This window comes from Lissotriton vulgaris, chromosome 7 (assembly GCF_964263255.1).
Source record: "Lissotriton vulgaris chromosome 7, aLisVul1.2, whole genome shotgun sequence".
In the NCBI taxonomy this organism is placed as follows: Eukaryota; Metazoa; Chordata; class Amphibia; order Caudata; family Salamandridae; genus Lissotriton; species Lissotriton vulgaris.
In genome coordinates this window covers 526,628,206-526,644,951 of record NC_141695.1, presented here as the reverse complement: position 1 = coordinate 526,644,951, position 16,746 = coordinate 526,628,206, and the positions used below count along the sequence as shown (strand labels likewise).

At 52.1% G+C, this 16,746-nt stretch overlaps 1 protein-coding gene across 1 annotated transcript in view; it reads right to left on the bottom strand.

The window, feature by feature from the left end:
• The window catches only part of TRIM16 (tripartite motif containing 16), a 147,678-nt gene extending 131,203 nt beyond the window's left edge, over positions 1–16,475 (bottom strand). Inside the window, exon 1 of the mRNA XM_086930608.1 lies at positions 15,774–16,475. Coding sequence (XP_086786734.1) covers positions 15,774–16,346 — 573 coding nt within the window. The 5' untranslated portion in view covers positions 16,347–16,475. The remainder of the gene's footprint in view (positions 1–15,773) is intronic.
• Between the last annotated feature and the right edge of the window lie 271 nt (positions 16,476–16,746).

Sequence of the window (16,746 nt, the reverse complement as noted above, 5' to 3'; positions counted from 1 at the left end):
ATGATGAAAAGTGACTTGTTTTGATTCACCCGTGTCAATTCACCAAGATAATTTGGGATTAAGAATAATGACTACAAAAATCTGATCTTTAACTCCCCACAGTATTTGTATTTCTATGCAGGGGCTTCATGCTGAAGGAACAGAGTGTGAAGCGGGTCAAGAGAGAGAGATTACTGGGTCTCGAGGAACTCATAAGTACTATGGGGCAGATTTACAATAACTGGCGCATCCCCAGGGATGCGCCAGTTATTGTGCGTCACGGCTCCGCCACCATGGATGCACCTCATTTACAATGTGGCGCACCATTGGGCAAAAACGGACAGATGCGTGACGCATCTGTGCCGTAAAGGCGACGCATTGCTGGAGTTATGTCGCAAGCGTGACGCAGCTCCAGCAAGGCTCTGGAGTGCCCTATTTTTCAAATGCTGTGTCAATCCTTACGCCTGTTTCAAGCAGGCGCAGGGTTTTGACGCAGCATGGGCCCAAAAGTGACTGAGTGAAATCTTGTAGATTTCACTCAGCCACTTTTAGAAGGCTTTCCTGCACCAGAACGTCCTCCCCCCCCTCCCACCCCCCCCCCCCCATGCGCAGGAACGCCTACTTCTAGCGCAGGGCTTTACAACGTGACGCATCTCCCAGATGCGTCACTTTGTAAATACCCCGCAGCATGTCTCTGGTTTTGCGCCGCCGCTGCATCACAGTGATGCAATGGCGGCGTAAACGAGGCGCAAGGGACTTAAAAATCTGCCCCTATATAACTAGCCTAGAATACTGAGCCAGAAAGAAAACAATTTACTTTGAGGGTCATGCTTGGTGCCTTTGTTTGTCAGTCTGACTGCATCCTGCCGGACGCCGACTAGCTGTCCATCAAGTCTTTGGAGTCCTATATATCAGCGCCAAGCGCGTGCTTTATACAATGCCGGATTGGGCAGCAGGACCTTGTCCTTAAAACCATAAAGTGTCAGCTTTTTTTATCCCCTCTGGATTCCGACCAAGACTTCCGGCGAATTCCAGCGTGCCGTTGGGGAGCCTTCCGACACCCGGGGTGGCGCTCCCGCGTAATCCGCCACACTAACATCGTGCTAGCTTAGGTGTGCGATATTAAATTATTCTACGCATGTCTTTCATCTTCCGGCCTGTGAGTGTCTCGGCCGCAGCAAGGTCCTTTGATTGAACGGTGATGTCCCTCAGCGACTCTGCAATCTCCCCTGTCAGAAGTGATTCATTTGAAGCCTTAGATTTATGCTGTTGTCCCCCTTCCTTCCTCTTTGTGCCCTTTTGAAGTTGTGGCCCAAGTCCAGGCCGAACACCGAAACACGCGTTGGCGCTCGAAGATTGTCCCGCTATCTCTCCATCTAGTCTCTTTTCACTCAGACTCTACAGGACGAGATCCATACATAACAACTGGCAATTTGGTTGTGGTGTAAGAAGAGTGAATGAAGGATGTGTGAGTATGTGTGGTTTGATATGATTGATTAAAGGGCTATGTGGGACTTGGGCTAAATGAGTTGAGTATTTATTATGTAAATGCACAAATTGTCTATATCATTGTCTGAATTAATATTTGTAAAAAACTAAATAAATATGAAATATTTTTTCTAAGTATGTCTCCCTTGATATTATGATGAGGGCTGGCCTAGTGGGTTTATGACTAACTATGTAAATGTGGGACTCTATTAGAGCCCTTAGATACATTTGATTCAGGCAGATTTTCCTCTCATTTCATGGTTGGTGCCTCCTCGTCCTCAAGGACTGCAGAGACCTTGTGCTCCAGTTTTCACTGTAATGGGGCTAGGGGTGTGGGTACAAGGTTAATGTTCGAGGGGCTCTATTTCTGACTTCTGGGTGGGATGAGGTATCCCCCTGTGCACAACCACCATCTCTGAATAGTTCTCTAGGAGATGGGGCAAGAAGAGGGGCGAGTCCCTTACCCAGCTCCCTTGTGCCACTCGGCCCCATTTAGGACCCAGCGACCCCGCTCCCATGAAGTATGCAGTCACTTCTTAGAGAATAATAGGCCACAGTTTTAGTTGCTATAAATCCCCATCACCCTCAGACAGGCAGGCAAAAATCTATCTTTCATATTGCAGTATCAATAAGCAAGCATGTTAGAGAACGATCAATTGGTGTCAAAGTTCATTTTGATCAAAACAGGCTTGCTAGAAGTCTTGCCTATTTCAGCGTTCAATTGGTAATCACCTGTTTGTTCATACTAATCCGTTCCAGCTGAGTCTTTCCTGCAAGTCCTGTATCTGCGCTGTGGTTACCCCCAACCTTCCTAAATGTTTCCCCCGCATCCCAAGTCTCTTTGGGTCACAGACTACCCCCTACACCAGTCCCTCTCATGAACAGTTATTGATACCAGACAGTTGAATCATTCCCCTCCGGCCTCTGGATCTCTTAACCGTTGTAGCTCAAGCGAGTGAGACACTCACAGGCTCTGTTGCACTGCAGCTCTCTCGGGCGAGTGAGACACTCACAGGCTCTGTTGAACTGCAGCTCTCTCAGGCGAGTGAGACACTCACAGGCTCTGTTGCACTGCAGCTCTCTCGGGCGAGTGAGATACTCGCCTGCTCTGTTGAACTGCAGCTCTCTCAGGCGAGTGAGACACTCACAGGCTCTGTTGCACTGCAGCTCTCTCGGGCGAGTGAGATACTCGCCTGTCTGTTGAACTGCAGCTCTCTCGGACGAGTGAGACACTCACAGGCTCTGTTGCACTGCAGCTCTCTCGGGCGAGTGAGACACTCACCTGCTCTGTTGCACCGCAGCTCTCTCGGGCGAGTGAGATACTCGCCTGCTCTGTTGAACTGCAGCTCTCTCAGGCGAGTGAGACACTCACCTGCTCTGTTGCACCGCAGCTCTCTCGGGCGAGTGAGACACTCACCTGCTCTGTTGCACTGCAGCTCTCTATGGGCGAGTGAGACACTCACGGGCTCTGTTGAACTGCAGCTCTCTCGGGCATGTGAGATACTCACCTGCTCTGTTGCACTGCAGCTCACAGGCGTGTGAGATACTCACCTGCTCTGTTGCACTGCAGGTCTCTCAGGCGAGTGAGATACTCAATGAGTGAGATACTCACCTGCTCTGTTGCACTGCAGCTCTCTCGGGCAAGTGAGATACTCACCTCCTCTGTTGAACTGCAGCTCTCAGGCGAGTGAGACACTCACCTGCTCTGTTGCACTGCAGCTCTCTAGGGGCGAGTGAGACACTCACGGGCTCTGTTGAACTGCAGCTCTCTCGGGCATGTGAGATACTCACCTGCTCTGTTGCACTGCAGCTTACAGGCGTGTGAGATACTCACCTGCTCTGTTGCACTGCAGCTCACAGGCGTGTGAGATACTCACCTGCTCTGTTGCACTGCAGGTCTCTCAGGCGAGTGAGATACTCAATGAGTGAGATACTCACCTGCTCTGTTGCACTGCAGGTCTCTCAGGCGAGTGAGATACTCAATGAGTGAGATACTCACCTGCTCTGTTGCACTGCAGCTCTCTCGGGCAAGTGAGATACTCACCTCCTCTGTTGAACTGCAGCTCTCAGGTGAGTGAGACACTCACCTGCTCTGTTGCACTGCAGCTCTCTAGGGGCGAGTGAGACACTCACGGGCTCTGTTGAACTGCAGCTCTCTCGGGCATGTGAGATACTCACCTGCTCTGTTGCACTGCAGCTCACAGGCGTGTGAGATACTCACCTGCTCTGTTGCACTGCAGCTCACAGGCGTGTGAGATACTCACCTGCTCTGTTGCACTGCAGGTCTCTCAGGCGAGTGAGATACTCAATGAGTGAGATACTCACCTGCTCTGTTGCACTGCAGCTCTCTCGGGCAAGTGAGATACTCACCTCCTCTGTTGAACTGCAGCTCTCAGGCGAGTGAGATACTCACCTGCTCTGTTGCACTGCAGGTCTCTCAGGCGAGTGAGATACTCAATGAGTGAGATACTCACCTGCTCTGTTGCACTGCAGGTCTCTCAGGCGAGTGAGATACTCAATGAGTGAGATACTCACCTGCTCTGTTGCACTGCAGCTCTCTCGGGCAAGTGAGATACTCACCTCCTCTGTTGAACTGCAGCTCTCAGGTGAGTGAGACACTCACCTGCTCTGTTGCACTGCAGCTCTCTAGGGGCGAGTGAGACACTCACGGGCTCTGTTGAACTGCAGCTCTCTCGGGCATGTGAGATACTCACCTGCTCTGTTGCACTGCAGCTCACAGGCGTGTGAGATACTCACCTGCTCTGTTGCACTGCAGCTCACAGGCGTGTGAGATACTCACCTGCTCTGTTGCACTGCAGGTCTCTCAGGCGAGTGAGATACTCAATGAGTGAGATACTCACCTGCTCTGTTGCACTGCAGCTCTCTCGGGCAAGTGAGATACTCACCTCCTCTGTTGAACTGCAGCTCTCAGGTGAGTGAGACACTCACCTGCTCTGTTGCACTGCAGCTCTCTAGGGGCGAGTGAGACACTCACGGGCTCTGTTGAACTGCAGCTCTCTCGGGCATGTGAGATACTCACCTGCTCTGTTGCACTGCAGCTCACAGGCGTGTGAGATACTCACCTGCTCTGTTGCACTGCAGCTCACAGGCGTGTGAGATACTCACCTGCTCTGTTGCACTGCAGGTCTCTCAGGCGAGTGAGATACTCAATGAGTGAGATACTCACCTGCTCTGTTGCACTGCAGCTCTCTCGGGCAAGTGAGATACTCACCTCCTCTGTTGAACTGCAGCTCTCAGGCGAGTGAGATACTCACCTGCTCTGTAGCTCTCTTGTTGTTTGGTTAGTGGGGGCAGCCTTTGCCAAACATGATCTTTAGGGCCCTTAAGCCCCCTTTCTGTACAGAGCCCATGGCCACAATGGGACAATTCCAGCACATCCCCTTTAGCGCTCTTATGCTGGTGTTTCTGTGACCAGTTTATGTTGGCATTTTGGTATCAAAATCCCCTCTTCCCCACCACTGCACTTTCCTGATGAGGGAAGGCGGCGCCATCTTAACTGCAGTACCACACACCTCACGGACCAGCAGCAGCCCTTGGCAGTATAACTGCCCTTGTCCCTCTGCGGTCTGCCGCAGTGGCTGGGCCTTCCATTTTTTAAATGCCCTTCACCCCATTGAGGCTACTTTGCCGATTTCTGAACTTTTGTTTGTGAGCTGTGTTAAGGTTTACCGAGTCGGAGCCTCTCCTCTGACTTCAGTCCAGTGAGGTGGAAGCCAAGGCTTCCATAGCTGCCAAGGTTTCAAATTGCTATGTGTGACATGTTCATAATTTCAGTGCAATTTTGAGTGACATTTCATCGACTATGAGTGACACTTTCGCCCGATCAAAATCAAACAATGAAGACGAGGGAAATATATAAATATCCAATATTAAACCCATTTGAGCAAGGAGACACTCTAAGAAGATCTTAAAACTGGTGCAAAGCATCAAAAATTGAAGGTCACTTAGGTGCGAATACATGAGGAGCTCTGCTTCTAAGCACCTGCACTAGTGCCCCCCAGAATCTCCAGCCCTCCCTGTGTTCTGGGGCACTCCCTCCACCCTATCGTGACTCTCTAACGCAAAAGGTGGACACCCAGGCTGCAGACACACTTTAGAACAAATGTATGGTCTTGCCACATGTGTGAATGTGCAAGGCGCTCTGCTTCTAAACACACTACTGCCCCCAAGACCTGTAGCCCTTCCTGGCTTCTGAGGTGTTCCATCTGCTCTACCATGCCTCTTACACTTATAAGAGGACCGGACACCCAGGCACAGGTGCAGCCTTGTGCTACAGGTGTGAATGTGCTTCTAAGCACCGCATGACACTGACCCCTAGGACCTGTGGCCCTTGCCAAATCGAATCATTATCCCAGCTGTGCAAATCAACGAACAACATGCCAGTATAGATGAAATGAGTATGAAACTTTTACAATAAATCGAAACTGTGAAACTATAATGGTACACATTGTTCAAATATAGCATTACTTAGATTATACCGGGAGGCGCATGTCTTCTCTTATAACCCTAACCCAGTACCTTAATGGGGCCTCATAGCGCAACTCAACATCGCGGTGTAAGGAGCCTTTTGCATGGGATTCTATGAGGTCATGCCCGCTGGGGCCCTCTAATGCACAGGGACCGGAGATCGATATTGGCGTCTCCTGCGTGCGCTGCCAGTAGACGACTGCCTGCACGCTGCCATTGCCCAAAAGCCGAGTCTGTGACTCACCTCTATGTTACTGAGTGTATTGCGCGGAGGCGGGCAGCCATGAGACCCGAGTCTGTCTCTCGTGCTGCCTGCTGCTCACTCGGATTTCCCGCTGCTTCTGCCTACTTTCTCTTCCTCCTCCGGACGTGACGGCACTCTCCTGCCAGCACATCCGGATTAAAATCCCGGCCTCCATGGTGCCACAGTGATCGACAGCAGTATCGACTGCTGAGAGGGCAGCCCCCCCCCCCCATGAGTGTGAGAGAGTGTGATGAGTTTGACTGTAGCCGGGTGCCGCGCCGGCGCCGCAGCTTGCTGCATTCATTGTTTCCAGGCAACAGTCACAGCAGGTAGCTACCTGGGCAGAGTCCACTGCAGAGATACATTGTAGCGCTCTCAGCCACTACAGAGCTGAAAGCAGATCGCAGGTTAACTATTTAGGAACTCAGCTCAGCCAGCAGCACGGTCTCAGGAGTAGCAGAGAGCCCGGGCACAGGCGCCTCTGGTGGCGCACCTGGCAGGTGAAAAAATGCGTGACAATGCATTACAGTACGGTGATGCGGATCAGCGCACTGAAATGCGTGAGAGTCACACCTGATGCGTGACGCTTGGCAGGACTGGGCTTCGGTGTCAGGCCATGGCAGAGAGCGAGAGAGGGGGCGCATAACACAGGCAGATGACTGACAAGCCTGGTCGGTGCACCTGCGTGCACACTTGGACTCAGTTTTGGAGATAATTAAAGAGGCTATAGTGTGCCCCTCTCCTTTTACCCTATATATTAATACACCTACAATTAAGTCACTTTCCTTCGAAAAGTAGGGTGTACTGTATGTCAATTTGGAAAACGGTATTGTTCACTAATCTATACTACTATTATAAAGGAAGAACTTTGAGGCTTTGAGGCGGGCAAACTCGGGAACCACAGCGCCAATCTACACACCTGATACATCGTTGGAATGCTCAGGGTGTGCAGATGGACATAGGCTATATAAATTTAAAAAACACGTTATATTTAAAAAATTTACATTTAAAAAAAAGTAGTCCCCTTCGAAGTAGCGCTGGCCGCGACCTGCGTGCTGACGTCGTCCAGGAGCGCGAGGAGGAGCGGCGGACATGGCACGGGGGAGGAGCACTGACGAGTGGCACACAGGCGGTGAGCAGCAGCAGACCGGCAGAGCGGCGAGGAGCACTGAACTGAGGAGCGGAGTCTGAGCGGCGGACATGGCGTGGGGGAGGAGCACTGACGAGCGGCACACAGGCAGTGAGCAGTGCAGACCGGCGGCGCGTCGAGGAGCACTGAACTGAGGAGCGGCGGACATGGCGCGGGGGAGGAGCACTGACGAGCGGCACACAGGCGGTGAGCAGCAGCGGACAGGCGGAGCGGCGAGGAGCACTGAACTGAGGAGCGGCGGCTGAGGTAAGGCTCCTGGGGACAATGTTGGGGCAGGCGGGGGTCGGGGGACGGGGAGTTACAACAAAAAGGCACCGGGGGACAATGTCAGGGCAGGCGGGGGTCGGGACAGGCGGGGAACCCTCTGGCATAATTGTGCTCAAGCTTCCGACTCCCGCCGGTCGCTCCATACTCTGTGAACTCCTACTCTCATCCCTGCAACCTCTGTTCATCCTCGCCTCTCTGCAAACAGAGCGCCAGAGCCCCACTTACCCAGAAAGCTCCCCAGTGCCTCAGGCGCTACTGCTGGCCACCACTGGGCCTCTGGCATAATTGTGTGAGGGAAGCCTCCGGAGGACAATGTCAGGGCAGGCGGGGGTCGGGGCAGCTGGGGGACGGGGCTGACCGGGGCCCGGGCTGATGGCCAATGTCGGGGCAGGCAGGGTTCGGGGAAGCCTGATTGCTCCCGGACAAGGTCGGGACGGGCTGCTAGTCACTAATAAAAGTAGCCACATTAGGGTTGCCATAAAACAAATACTTCTGCAATTCTAAGCTTAACTCAGGACTCCTTCCTCTATGTATGATTTCACGGCTGAGCAGGCGAGTGTAGAGTTGGGGGCAGAACAGTGGCCGTTCAGTTCAGTTCGAAACAGCGAGTTGCTCATACGCGCACATGGAGAAGAAGGGTGCAGCCTGGCAGAGTCAATGCAGCTTTGAATGGGTTCAGAGTAGTCACTTAAATAGGTCTATTTAAAAGCACTTGACAATAATTAAGATCATCTGATAAGTGTACAAAAATAAAAACAGATCTATGTAATTTACATAAACCTGAATTGCTGCTGACAGTATCGCACTTTTGATCCCCAGCAGTTCCTTAATGGGACAAATAACACCAAAACCTGGCATTTTTCAAGGAGGTTCCTGCTAAGAATGTTCATTACAACTTGTCAGAGGAAGGAGGCGCTCTACAAGTGCCACAACACTGCAAAATGCAACAAGCATCACGGCCAAAAGGAGAAGAAAGGCAAGATGCTAGTAGTTTATAAAAGGAAAATGAAGAGTGATTTTGTCTGGTACTCGAATACACATGCCACAGTTATCGTAAACAACCCGTCCCAAAGTGCAGTCCTTAAGTGTTAGTTATGTGTAAATTGCTTTATCACGTGTTGTGGTCACCACCACACCATTGAGGCACATTCAGGAAAGCAAACTTACAAAATTAATTTTTGGCTTCAGTGATGATACGAAGCAAAACATCAGAAAAACAAAGCCATCCACTGAAGTTTTTTTAGCCAATGGCAGATGACTCCTAAGGCTGTCAGACAATCACAGACGCTTTTGTCGCCATTTGTGACCTATCAGGGTAAAGTGGTTTTAAAATTAAGCTTGACAGCGGATCCATGCCAAACAATTTCAAAATAAAACAAGGAAGAGCCTCCACTGACATTGACAATTATTTTGACTTAAGTGAAAAAATGTGTTACGGTTATAGGCTCGACAACAGGTGCCACTTGGACATCAACAGTAGGGACAAAAGTATCAAGAGCGCACCAGGTGCAGTGGCACCGAAGTCTAGAAGTATGAATACCCATTGCTCCCCAATTATGGCTGTTTTTTACTAACCAAATGGGCTTGGTTGAAATCTTCCTGGCCTCCGTTACATACCATTACAGCCTGGGGGTTGTAATTGTATGCAAGATCTGTCACATGCATTGAACAGCTGCAGTGCGCAAACTGGTAGAGCTGCCACCCTTTGTCCTTCAGAATTATGAAGTTCTCATGACAAATAAGCTAAACAATATGGCACAAGTGCATGGAGACCGAGGGGAATGTTATTATGTAGAAGGAAAGATATCCCGCAGGTCAGTGTGGCTGTGTTATGACAGCGCAGTCAACACACAACAAGTAAGCCCACCTTTGGAGGTTTGTGTCCAGTTCTGGATCCTTCCTCTGACATGCTGTGCCCTTTGCTGGAGGTCACCCACCTTTTATTTCTATTCTCTGTACCATCCATTCCCTTCCTCTCCTTTGAGATTTCAACTTAAAGGTCAACTATGTACTCATGTTTTTATTTGCAATGGGGTACTTGAGGTTGAGTATTTCTAATATCAAATTCAAACTACAAATGCCAGTTCGAGAAAAAAAATACGTAGTGGTAAGTTCCTTGCATCCCACTTAAGGCAACTCCAGACCTCTGCCCTTAGACTCTGTCTCCCTACCTTGCTTTTTGTACTGTTTCCTCTCTGTCGTTCAAGGTATTCACCCTGCATCGATCCCCATCCTCTCTATTGAAGTTGCCTTGCTCTATCTATCCCACAGTGTATCTTACTTATTTCCTCTCCCTTCTCCCTCCTTCTCCCCATCTATCTTTTGCTTCATTCCCATCAATGCACCCTTCCTCGTCCTATCTTCCTCATTCACACACACACTTCCAGCCTCCCTCTGCTCGTGCCATCTCTCCTTCTCCCTATTCTTCTTGAGGTCCTATCTAGGGTCAGACATTTTAAGTTGCGCAGTTCTACGTATCAGTTAGCTGACTCACTCCTTTTTTTCTTTGCTTCCTCATACAAGAAGCTGTGTATGTACACCTGAAAATGCAAAACTAGAAATATGAAAATACAGAAGGAAAACTATAACTGGGTTAGCTACTCACACCTGACTTCAGGCAGTCTCAGATATGGTTCTCTACTCAACCTCTGCCTCTCCCAGGCTCGCTCTGTTTGCTGCCTCCCTTTGTCCCTCGGAGCACTCACTTGGGCCTGCTCCTGGTTCTAATGCCAACTCTCTTTACCACAGTACTCAACAGCATCTTGAGTTCAGCTATGATTACCTTATCTAGTCCAGGTGTTTTCTTTGTACACTGGCACTTGTAGTTGTGAGTTTATAACTGGCTACGCATGCAAGAAAAAACAGGGAATGGATGAGCTAATCACGAGCGAATTCGGGAAACTTGTGCGATATGCCCAGCACTTCCTTTTTTATCTCATTTTCTGTCTTTGATCCTTCACCCCTTCTCCTTCTTACCACTCCCTCTGCGCCCATTCTGTTAGTCCTCCCATTCAGCTCCCCGACTCTCTCATCATCCTTCAAGAGCAAAGAGGCCCCTTCGAATCCAGTGCTTATATAACTGCTATTGTCTTATTACTTACCGGTAATCTTCATTACCCCGATTAGGGTCCTCCCCGTCCCAGTCCTTACTACGTGAGGCAGTCCTGCCTCCACCCAGCCAATCAAAACGCCAGAAATCCGAAGGTTACATAAGCCCCTCCCACCCACCGCCATGCCTGTTATCAACAAGACTCGGACACAAACACAGCGGGAGGGAGGGAGGGAAGAGGACTGGGACGGGGAGGACCCTAATCGGGGTAATGAAGATTACCGGTAAGTAATAAGACATTACCCCCTCATGGGTCCTCCCCGTCCCAGTCCTTACTACGTGAGGAACTCACAAGCAGAGAACCAAGAAGAAAAACTGCAGGACACCAGGGATCCATGCAAAAGCACAAAACTATAAACAACAAAGTATCAACGAACAGCAGCGTACAAGACGCCAACAGAAATCGTCAAAAGAGGCAAGAAAACATCAAGCCGAGAAAGTCGCACAAACGTGCGACGGGACCGCCAAATAGCCGCCCCACAAAGCACCCAGATAGAGATCCGCCGCCCAGCACAGGAAGCAGACACAGAACCCACAGGAGACAAACAGGCAAGGAGAAACCCGAGACTGTAGCGAACATAGGAGGCAAAACAGAAGAGCCCTACGAACACCCAAAGAAGGGAAACAGGAGAAACCCCCTCAGCAGGCAAAACAGGAAGGAACACCTCTAGCCGCAAAAGGAAACACGAAGAAACGGGCAGAAAAGCCCGATCTAAGCCGAAAACAACTCAAACCAGCAGAAACTGCAAAGAAGGAACCAAAACGAGCAAGGCACCCAACTCACCCAACCGACAAGCGGAAGTGAAGGCCAGCAAAAAAGCCACCGCAGTGGAGAACCACAACAAGACCGCCACTAACAAGAGCACGAAAGGGGCAACCGCAGACCATGCAAAACAGCAGGCAAGGCCCAAAGATAAACGAGCATAGGAGAGCCTGGACAACGAAGCAAAAGCCCCGAAGGAGCCGACTCACCAAAGGGCAACAACCACCGAGGAAGCCCCAAGGCCCCGACAAGCACAAACCGCCGTCAACGAGCAGACAAAGGGGAAGGGGAAAAATCCCAACAACAAACCCAAGCCGGAGAAACCAGCACAGAAACAGGAACCCCAGCACGGATTCCGACCAAGAGAAGAGCACCAGGAAACAAAAGAGCCCCAAAGTGCAACACAGCTCCAAAGAGCGGAAGGCCAACGCGACCAACACATGCCACCGGCCACCACAGAAGAACAGCCCAAAGACGCCAAAGACAGCCGCTCAAGAGCCAGGCAGTCAGAAGCAAGCGCCAAAGATAGGGCAAAGACAGCTGCGGACCCAGAAGCAGAGCCGGAGGCAAGGGAGGCTGGCCAAAACCGACACCCACCAGCAACAGCAGGAGCAAAAACCAAAAACAGCGAGGCCAACCCAACAACACCGACACCCCCCAAACCTCCGCAGAACCCCCGGGAGGAGAAAACGGGAGCGAAGGCATACAGAAAACCCGCAGGCCAAGGAAACGAGAAAGCAACCCCCGAGGAGAGACCAACCCGGAACAAAAACCGGGGGAGAAGAGCAACAGTAGGGGAAGCAAACACGACCGAACCAGAGTCCCAAACCAAAGACAAAAGGACCTGGAACAGAGGAACAGAGAGGGAATGCTACACGTAGCAGCAAGAAATCCCAGCGCAGGGCCATTCCAAGCACCAGCGCACAGTCCCAAGCACCCGTGCATAGTCCCAATAAAAGGACATGTCCCGCTGAAACGAGCACTAGACAGCACCAAACAGAGGACGGGGGGGAAGCGGCCCAAGCCACCAAAGGAAGGCACAATCAGAGTACCATACCATCAGAGAAACCAACCGCCGTAACAGGGATGTTTCTCAAGACCCCCCGAAAGCCAACAGAGAAAACGCCGCCCAGACACAAAACAGGGAAGCCAGCAGGAACAGAGACACGTACCGGGACCCCCCAGGAAGGCCCAAACAACAACGAGCCACCGGAGCGCCAGTCCGAACAACCGACAAGCCGGCCACCAAGGACCCCAACGGGGCCCCCAACCGAAGGACAGGCATCTGAGGACAACAAGAGGAGAGAGGGAAGCAGAAAGCACCCCCCCCACACCAGGCCGGGAGAGCAAAGCCACCAGACATGGGGAAAGAGGAACCAAAGCCCCGAAACCAGCATGAAAAAGGACCCAGCGAGTCAACAGAAAAAACACCAAGGACACGAGGTGCATGAGAGCCCAAGGAACCACAGCCGAGGAGGCAACCCCCATCCGCCGGACACACGACCAATCCCGAGCCGGGGCAGGAGGGAGACCCAGTAGGACCCGCAGAAGATCCAACAGGGCAGAAAACAGATCCGGACATATGGAGCGCGTCACGAAATGCGTGTCAACCTAGCGCAGGGGCCATGCCAACCCCCACCATTAACGCTCAACACAAAAGCATACGAGCCGCCAAAGCGAGCACTGAGAAACAGCTCCCAGCAAAGCGCCAAACCGGTCCCGAGGAACCGAAGCCCCCGAACAGGAACCAGGCGAGGAATGGCCCGACCCAATATGCCCCCAGAAACTGGAACCAGGCCAGCAAACCCCCACAGCAGGGGCCAGCGCTGTGGAAAAAACCAGGGGAGCAGGAGTGAGGCCGAAAGGAAAAACCGAAAACAGGAAACGGAACACAACCACCGCAAACCTCTGAGCAGCCGGATGGTAGGGAACGAGAAAAACAGGGGACTCCCAGACCTAGGGAAGCCAAAACCATCCACCAAGAAGAGGGGAAAAACCGGGCAGCAAGGGGCACAACCGAAAAGGACACAGCCGCACCAGCCCGATCAAAGCTCCGGGAAGCAGAACCGAACAGAAAGACCAACGGGAGCCAGGACCAGGAACAGAGAGAAAGAGGACCCCCGGCCCCACTCCGTCACAGAAACCATCACCACAGAGTGCAGTGACAAAAAACAGGCCGACGCCAAAGAAGATGGCAGAACGCATCACAGTGCCAACGGACAACGAAGCAACCGTGAAAACAGCCTAAAAGAGGGACGACCCCGGAATGGAAACCGGCAACCAAGAACGATGACCAACAGGACACACCATTCGGAAAGCAGACCGGACCAACGAGTCAGGAACAACGGAGCCGAGCCCCCAAATCGAAACAATGTCAACAAAGGAGACAGGTGACCCACAAGCAGGTCAATACCAGGAGCGGAACACAGAACCTGAAGAGGAAGAGACTCAACCACCAGGCCACAGAGACTCCTCCTGGGCACAACATATCCGACTGTTACCCAGGGGGCAGCAGCAGGCGCCGCAGAGGCAGGGAATCAAACGGAGTGCAAAAAATGCAGGCAGCGGACCAAGGCGCCAGGGGAATGGCAAAGCACCAAAACGCAGGCCAGAGAGAAACCTCACAAGCCCCCGCCGCCCCTGTAGCCGAGGACAAGGCCCAACCATCCGGTACTAGAAAGAGGGACCCCCAAGAAAAGAACCTGCGAAGCACAGATCGAAAAAGAGCAAGCATACATCCCAAAAGGAGAAGCCGCATACGAACTCCTGAGAGCGGAATACACCAACCTCCCAACTTGGTCCTCCAGGGAAGACGCCTCCGAAGACAGAGGAAGAAGGCGCAAAAAGAAGAAAATGGTGGATACCAGGTGACAAAGACCGCCAGGCGAAATCGTGTCCCCAGAAAGAGAGGAACACCCCGCAAGGCAACGCCAGGCCACACCGCAGCCAGTACAGCCAACAGGACAGCACGAAATGGCCGGTAAAATTAAACCGGGAATAAACCCCGCAGGAGCAAATGAATCAGGGAGAAAGACCCAGCATTAAAACGCTAGAAACCACATGGACCATCCCCGAACGTATACCCCAACAGGGGAAAATGTCCACACCCCCATCAACAGTAGATGATGGCATAGCCGCATGCATCAGCAGCGCAGACAGCGCAAAACAGGCCAAGAAAAAACTGCAAAAGATGCTACGTGGACAAAGAGAATGCAAATTTCCAAAGCACAGCATGAAAATGAACATCCCAAGTCACATTGACAGCATAGGCAGGACTTGAACCCTTGGCAAATGAGAGCCAGTGACGCCAGAGGCATATGACATACCATTGAGCAACAGCTCCCTGGATGCGCCGGAGAGGAAGCCCCCTCAAACATGGCGAGCAAAGGAGTAAACCCCACAGGAAACTCCCAACACACCAACAAAGGAAGTGCCCAGCAACCTCCAGGAAACACTGCCCCCAAACAACAATCTCGCATGCGAGACCGAAGAAGATACAAAAAAGGCAGCCCTGCAGTCTCCACCCACAGCCACATAAGAAGAACATGGCAGCAGGGGCCGGACGCTGCACTAAAGCACCAGCGCCGGAACGACCTGGGGCCAGAACACCAGGAGGGCTCCCCGCCCCAGCCCAGCACATGAACGGGGAGCATCCTGACCCCAGAACAGGAGCGAGGCCAACCGGAGGACCGGAGTGGCCACGCAAGGAAATGTGAAAAGACCACATCAGAAGCAATTTAAATGGAAAAGAAACACTCACGGCACCGCCAAACCCTCCAGAAGAAACCAGGAACAGAGACAGGAACCGGGAGCACCAGCGTTCCGACAGCCGTCGGAGCAGAAAAAAAACAGGCATGGCGGTGGGTGGGAGGGGCTTATGTAACCTTCGGATTTCTGGCGTTTTGATTGGCTGGGTGGAGGCAGGACTGCCTCACGTAGTAAGGACTGGGACGGGGAGGACCCATGAGGGGGTAATGACTGACATTCAATAGTATATGGTTTTCCACCGCTGGGCGTCTGATTTTGACAAAGCCCAAGCAGCACCGCACTGCTCTAGACAAAAAGTGGCCTCCCCTCTGTGTCCTCGCTCCCTCCCACCGAGGAATTTATGGGGAAAGGACAATGAATGGTTAAACCTACCCTCAAATATGCAGATGGAGGGAGAAGACCTTGGATGTGGTGGTCCTCCTTTCTATACGTTTCGTGGGTGGCTGTCAGTTTCTTTGCACCCACCCTATGAAAGTATTTCAAGTTCGCTTTATCACCAGTGACACACAGCCCTTACCTGTTTCAGCTTCCGGGCTTCGGCGCAGGGGACGGCGGCGTGCCCCGCGTGCTGCTCGGCCACACACTCCTCGCAGGCGCACGTGAGGTCGTCCTGGCAGAACCACTGGAGCAGCTTGTTGTGCGCGTCGCAGGTGCGCAGGTCGGCGTCGCGCACGGGCTTCACCAGCCGGTGTGACTGCAGCTTGGCGTTCTCCACGTGAGGCCGCAGGTGGCTCTCGCAGTAGTTCACCATGCAGGTCAAGCACGACCTGGTGGCCTTGACTTTCTCGTCCAGGCAGAAGTCGCACAGGACGGCGTCCTCGTCGTCTTCCGCCATTCCTTCGTCTGTCCCAGGGGCGTCTGCATGGCCGTTGGTCTCGAGCACGGGGTCAGCAGCGGAGCTGGAGGGGTTGGAGTCCGCGGCTGGGGCAGGTTTAGGGCTGGCTGCGTCTTTGCTCTCGGTGTTGCCTTCTTGGCTGCCAGCGGGGGTCCCTTCTTGCTCGGCCGCTGCGCTGGTGCCAACGATGGTCGGGTGGTCTCCTGCACTTGAGATCCGGCGGAGACCCTGCGCGCTTAGGTCCGTCTCAGCCATTTTCAATCACGCAGTCTTTGACTTGTTGCTTTTCGTCCAGGATATGACTGAACTGCACGCATTCTTGCAGCAACACTAGCCACACCTGATCTCTGCTGTCTGCCCACGGCGTTTAACTCGTTCCTTTCCAGAGCGCAAACAATGCCAAGTTTAGTCGAAGAGAAGCAAGTCCCAGCACAGCACAGACTCCCTCTACATATAAATGACGCCGTACCTGTCAAAGTTTCAAAACAAAAATGAGGTCCATGTTAGTGCCTCGTTGTAGACACGTTCATCAGTCGAATAACTCGGGGTTTTGTCCTGTGATAACAATGTAATTTTTCACTTTAAACATGATCAAACAATAAATGTGGTCCCAACTTGAAAGTTCGAAGACCCCATTCACAAGGTGACTTAAGAG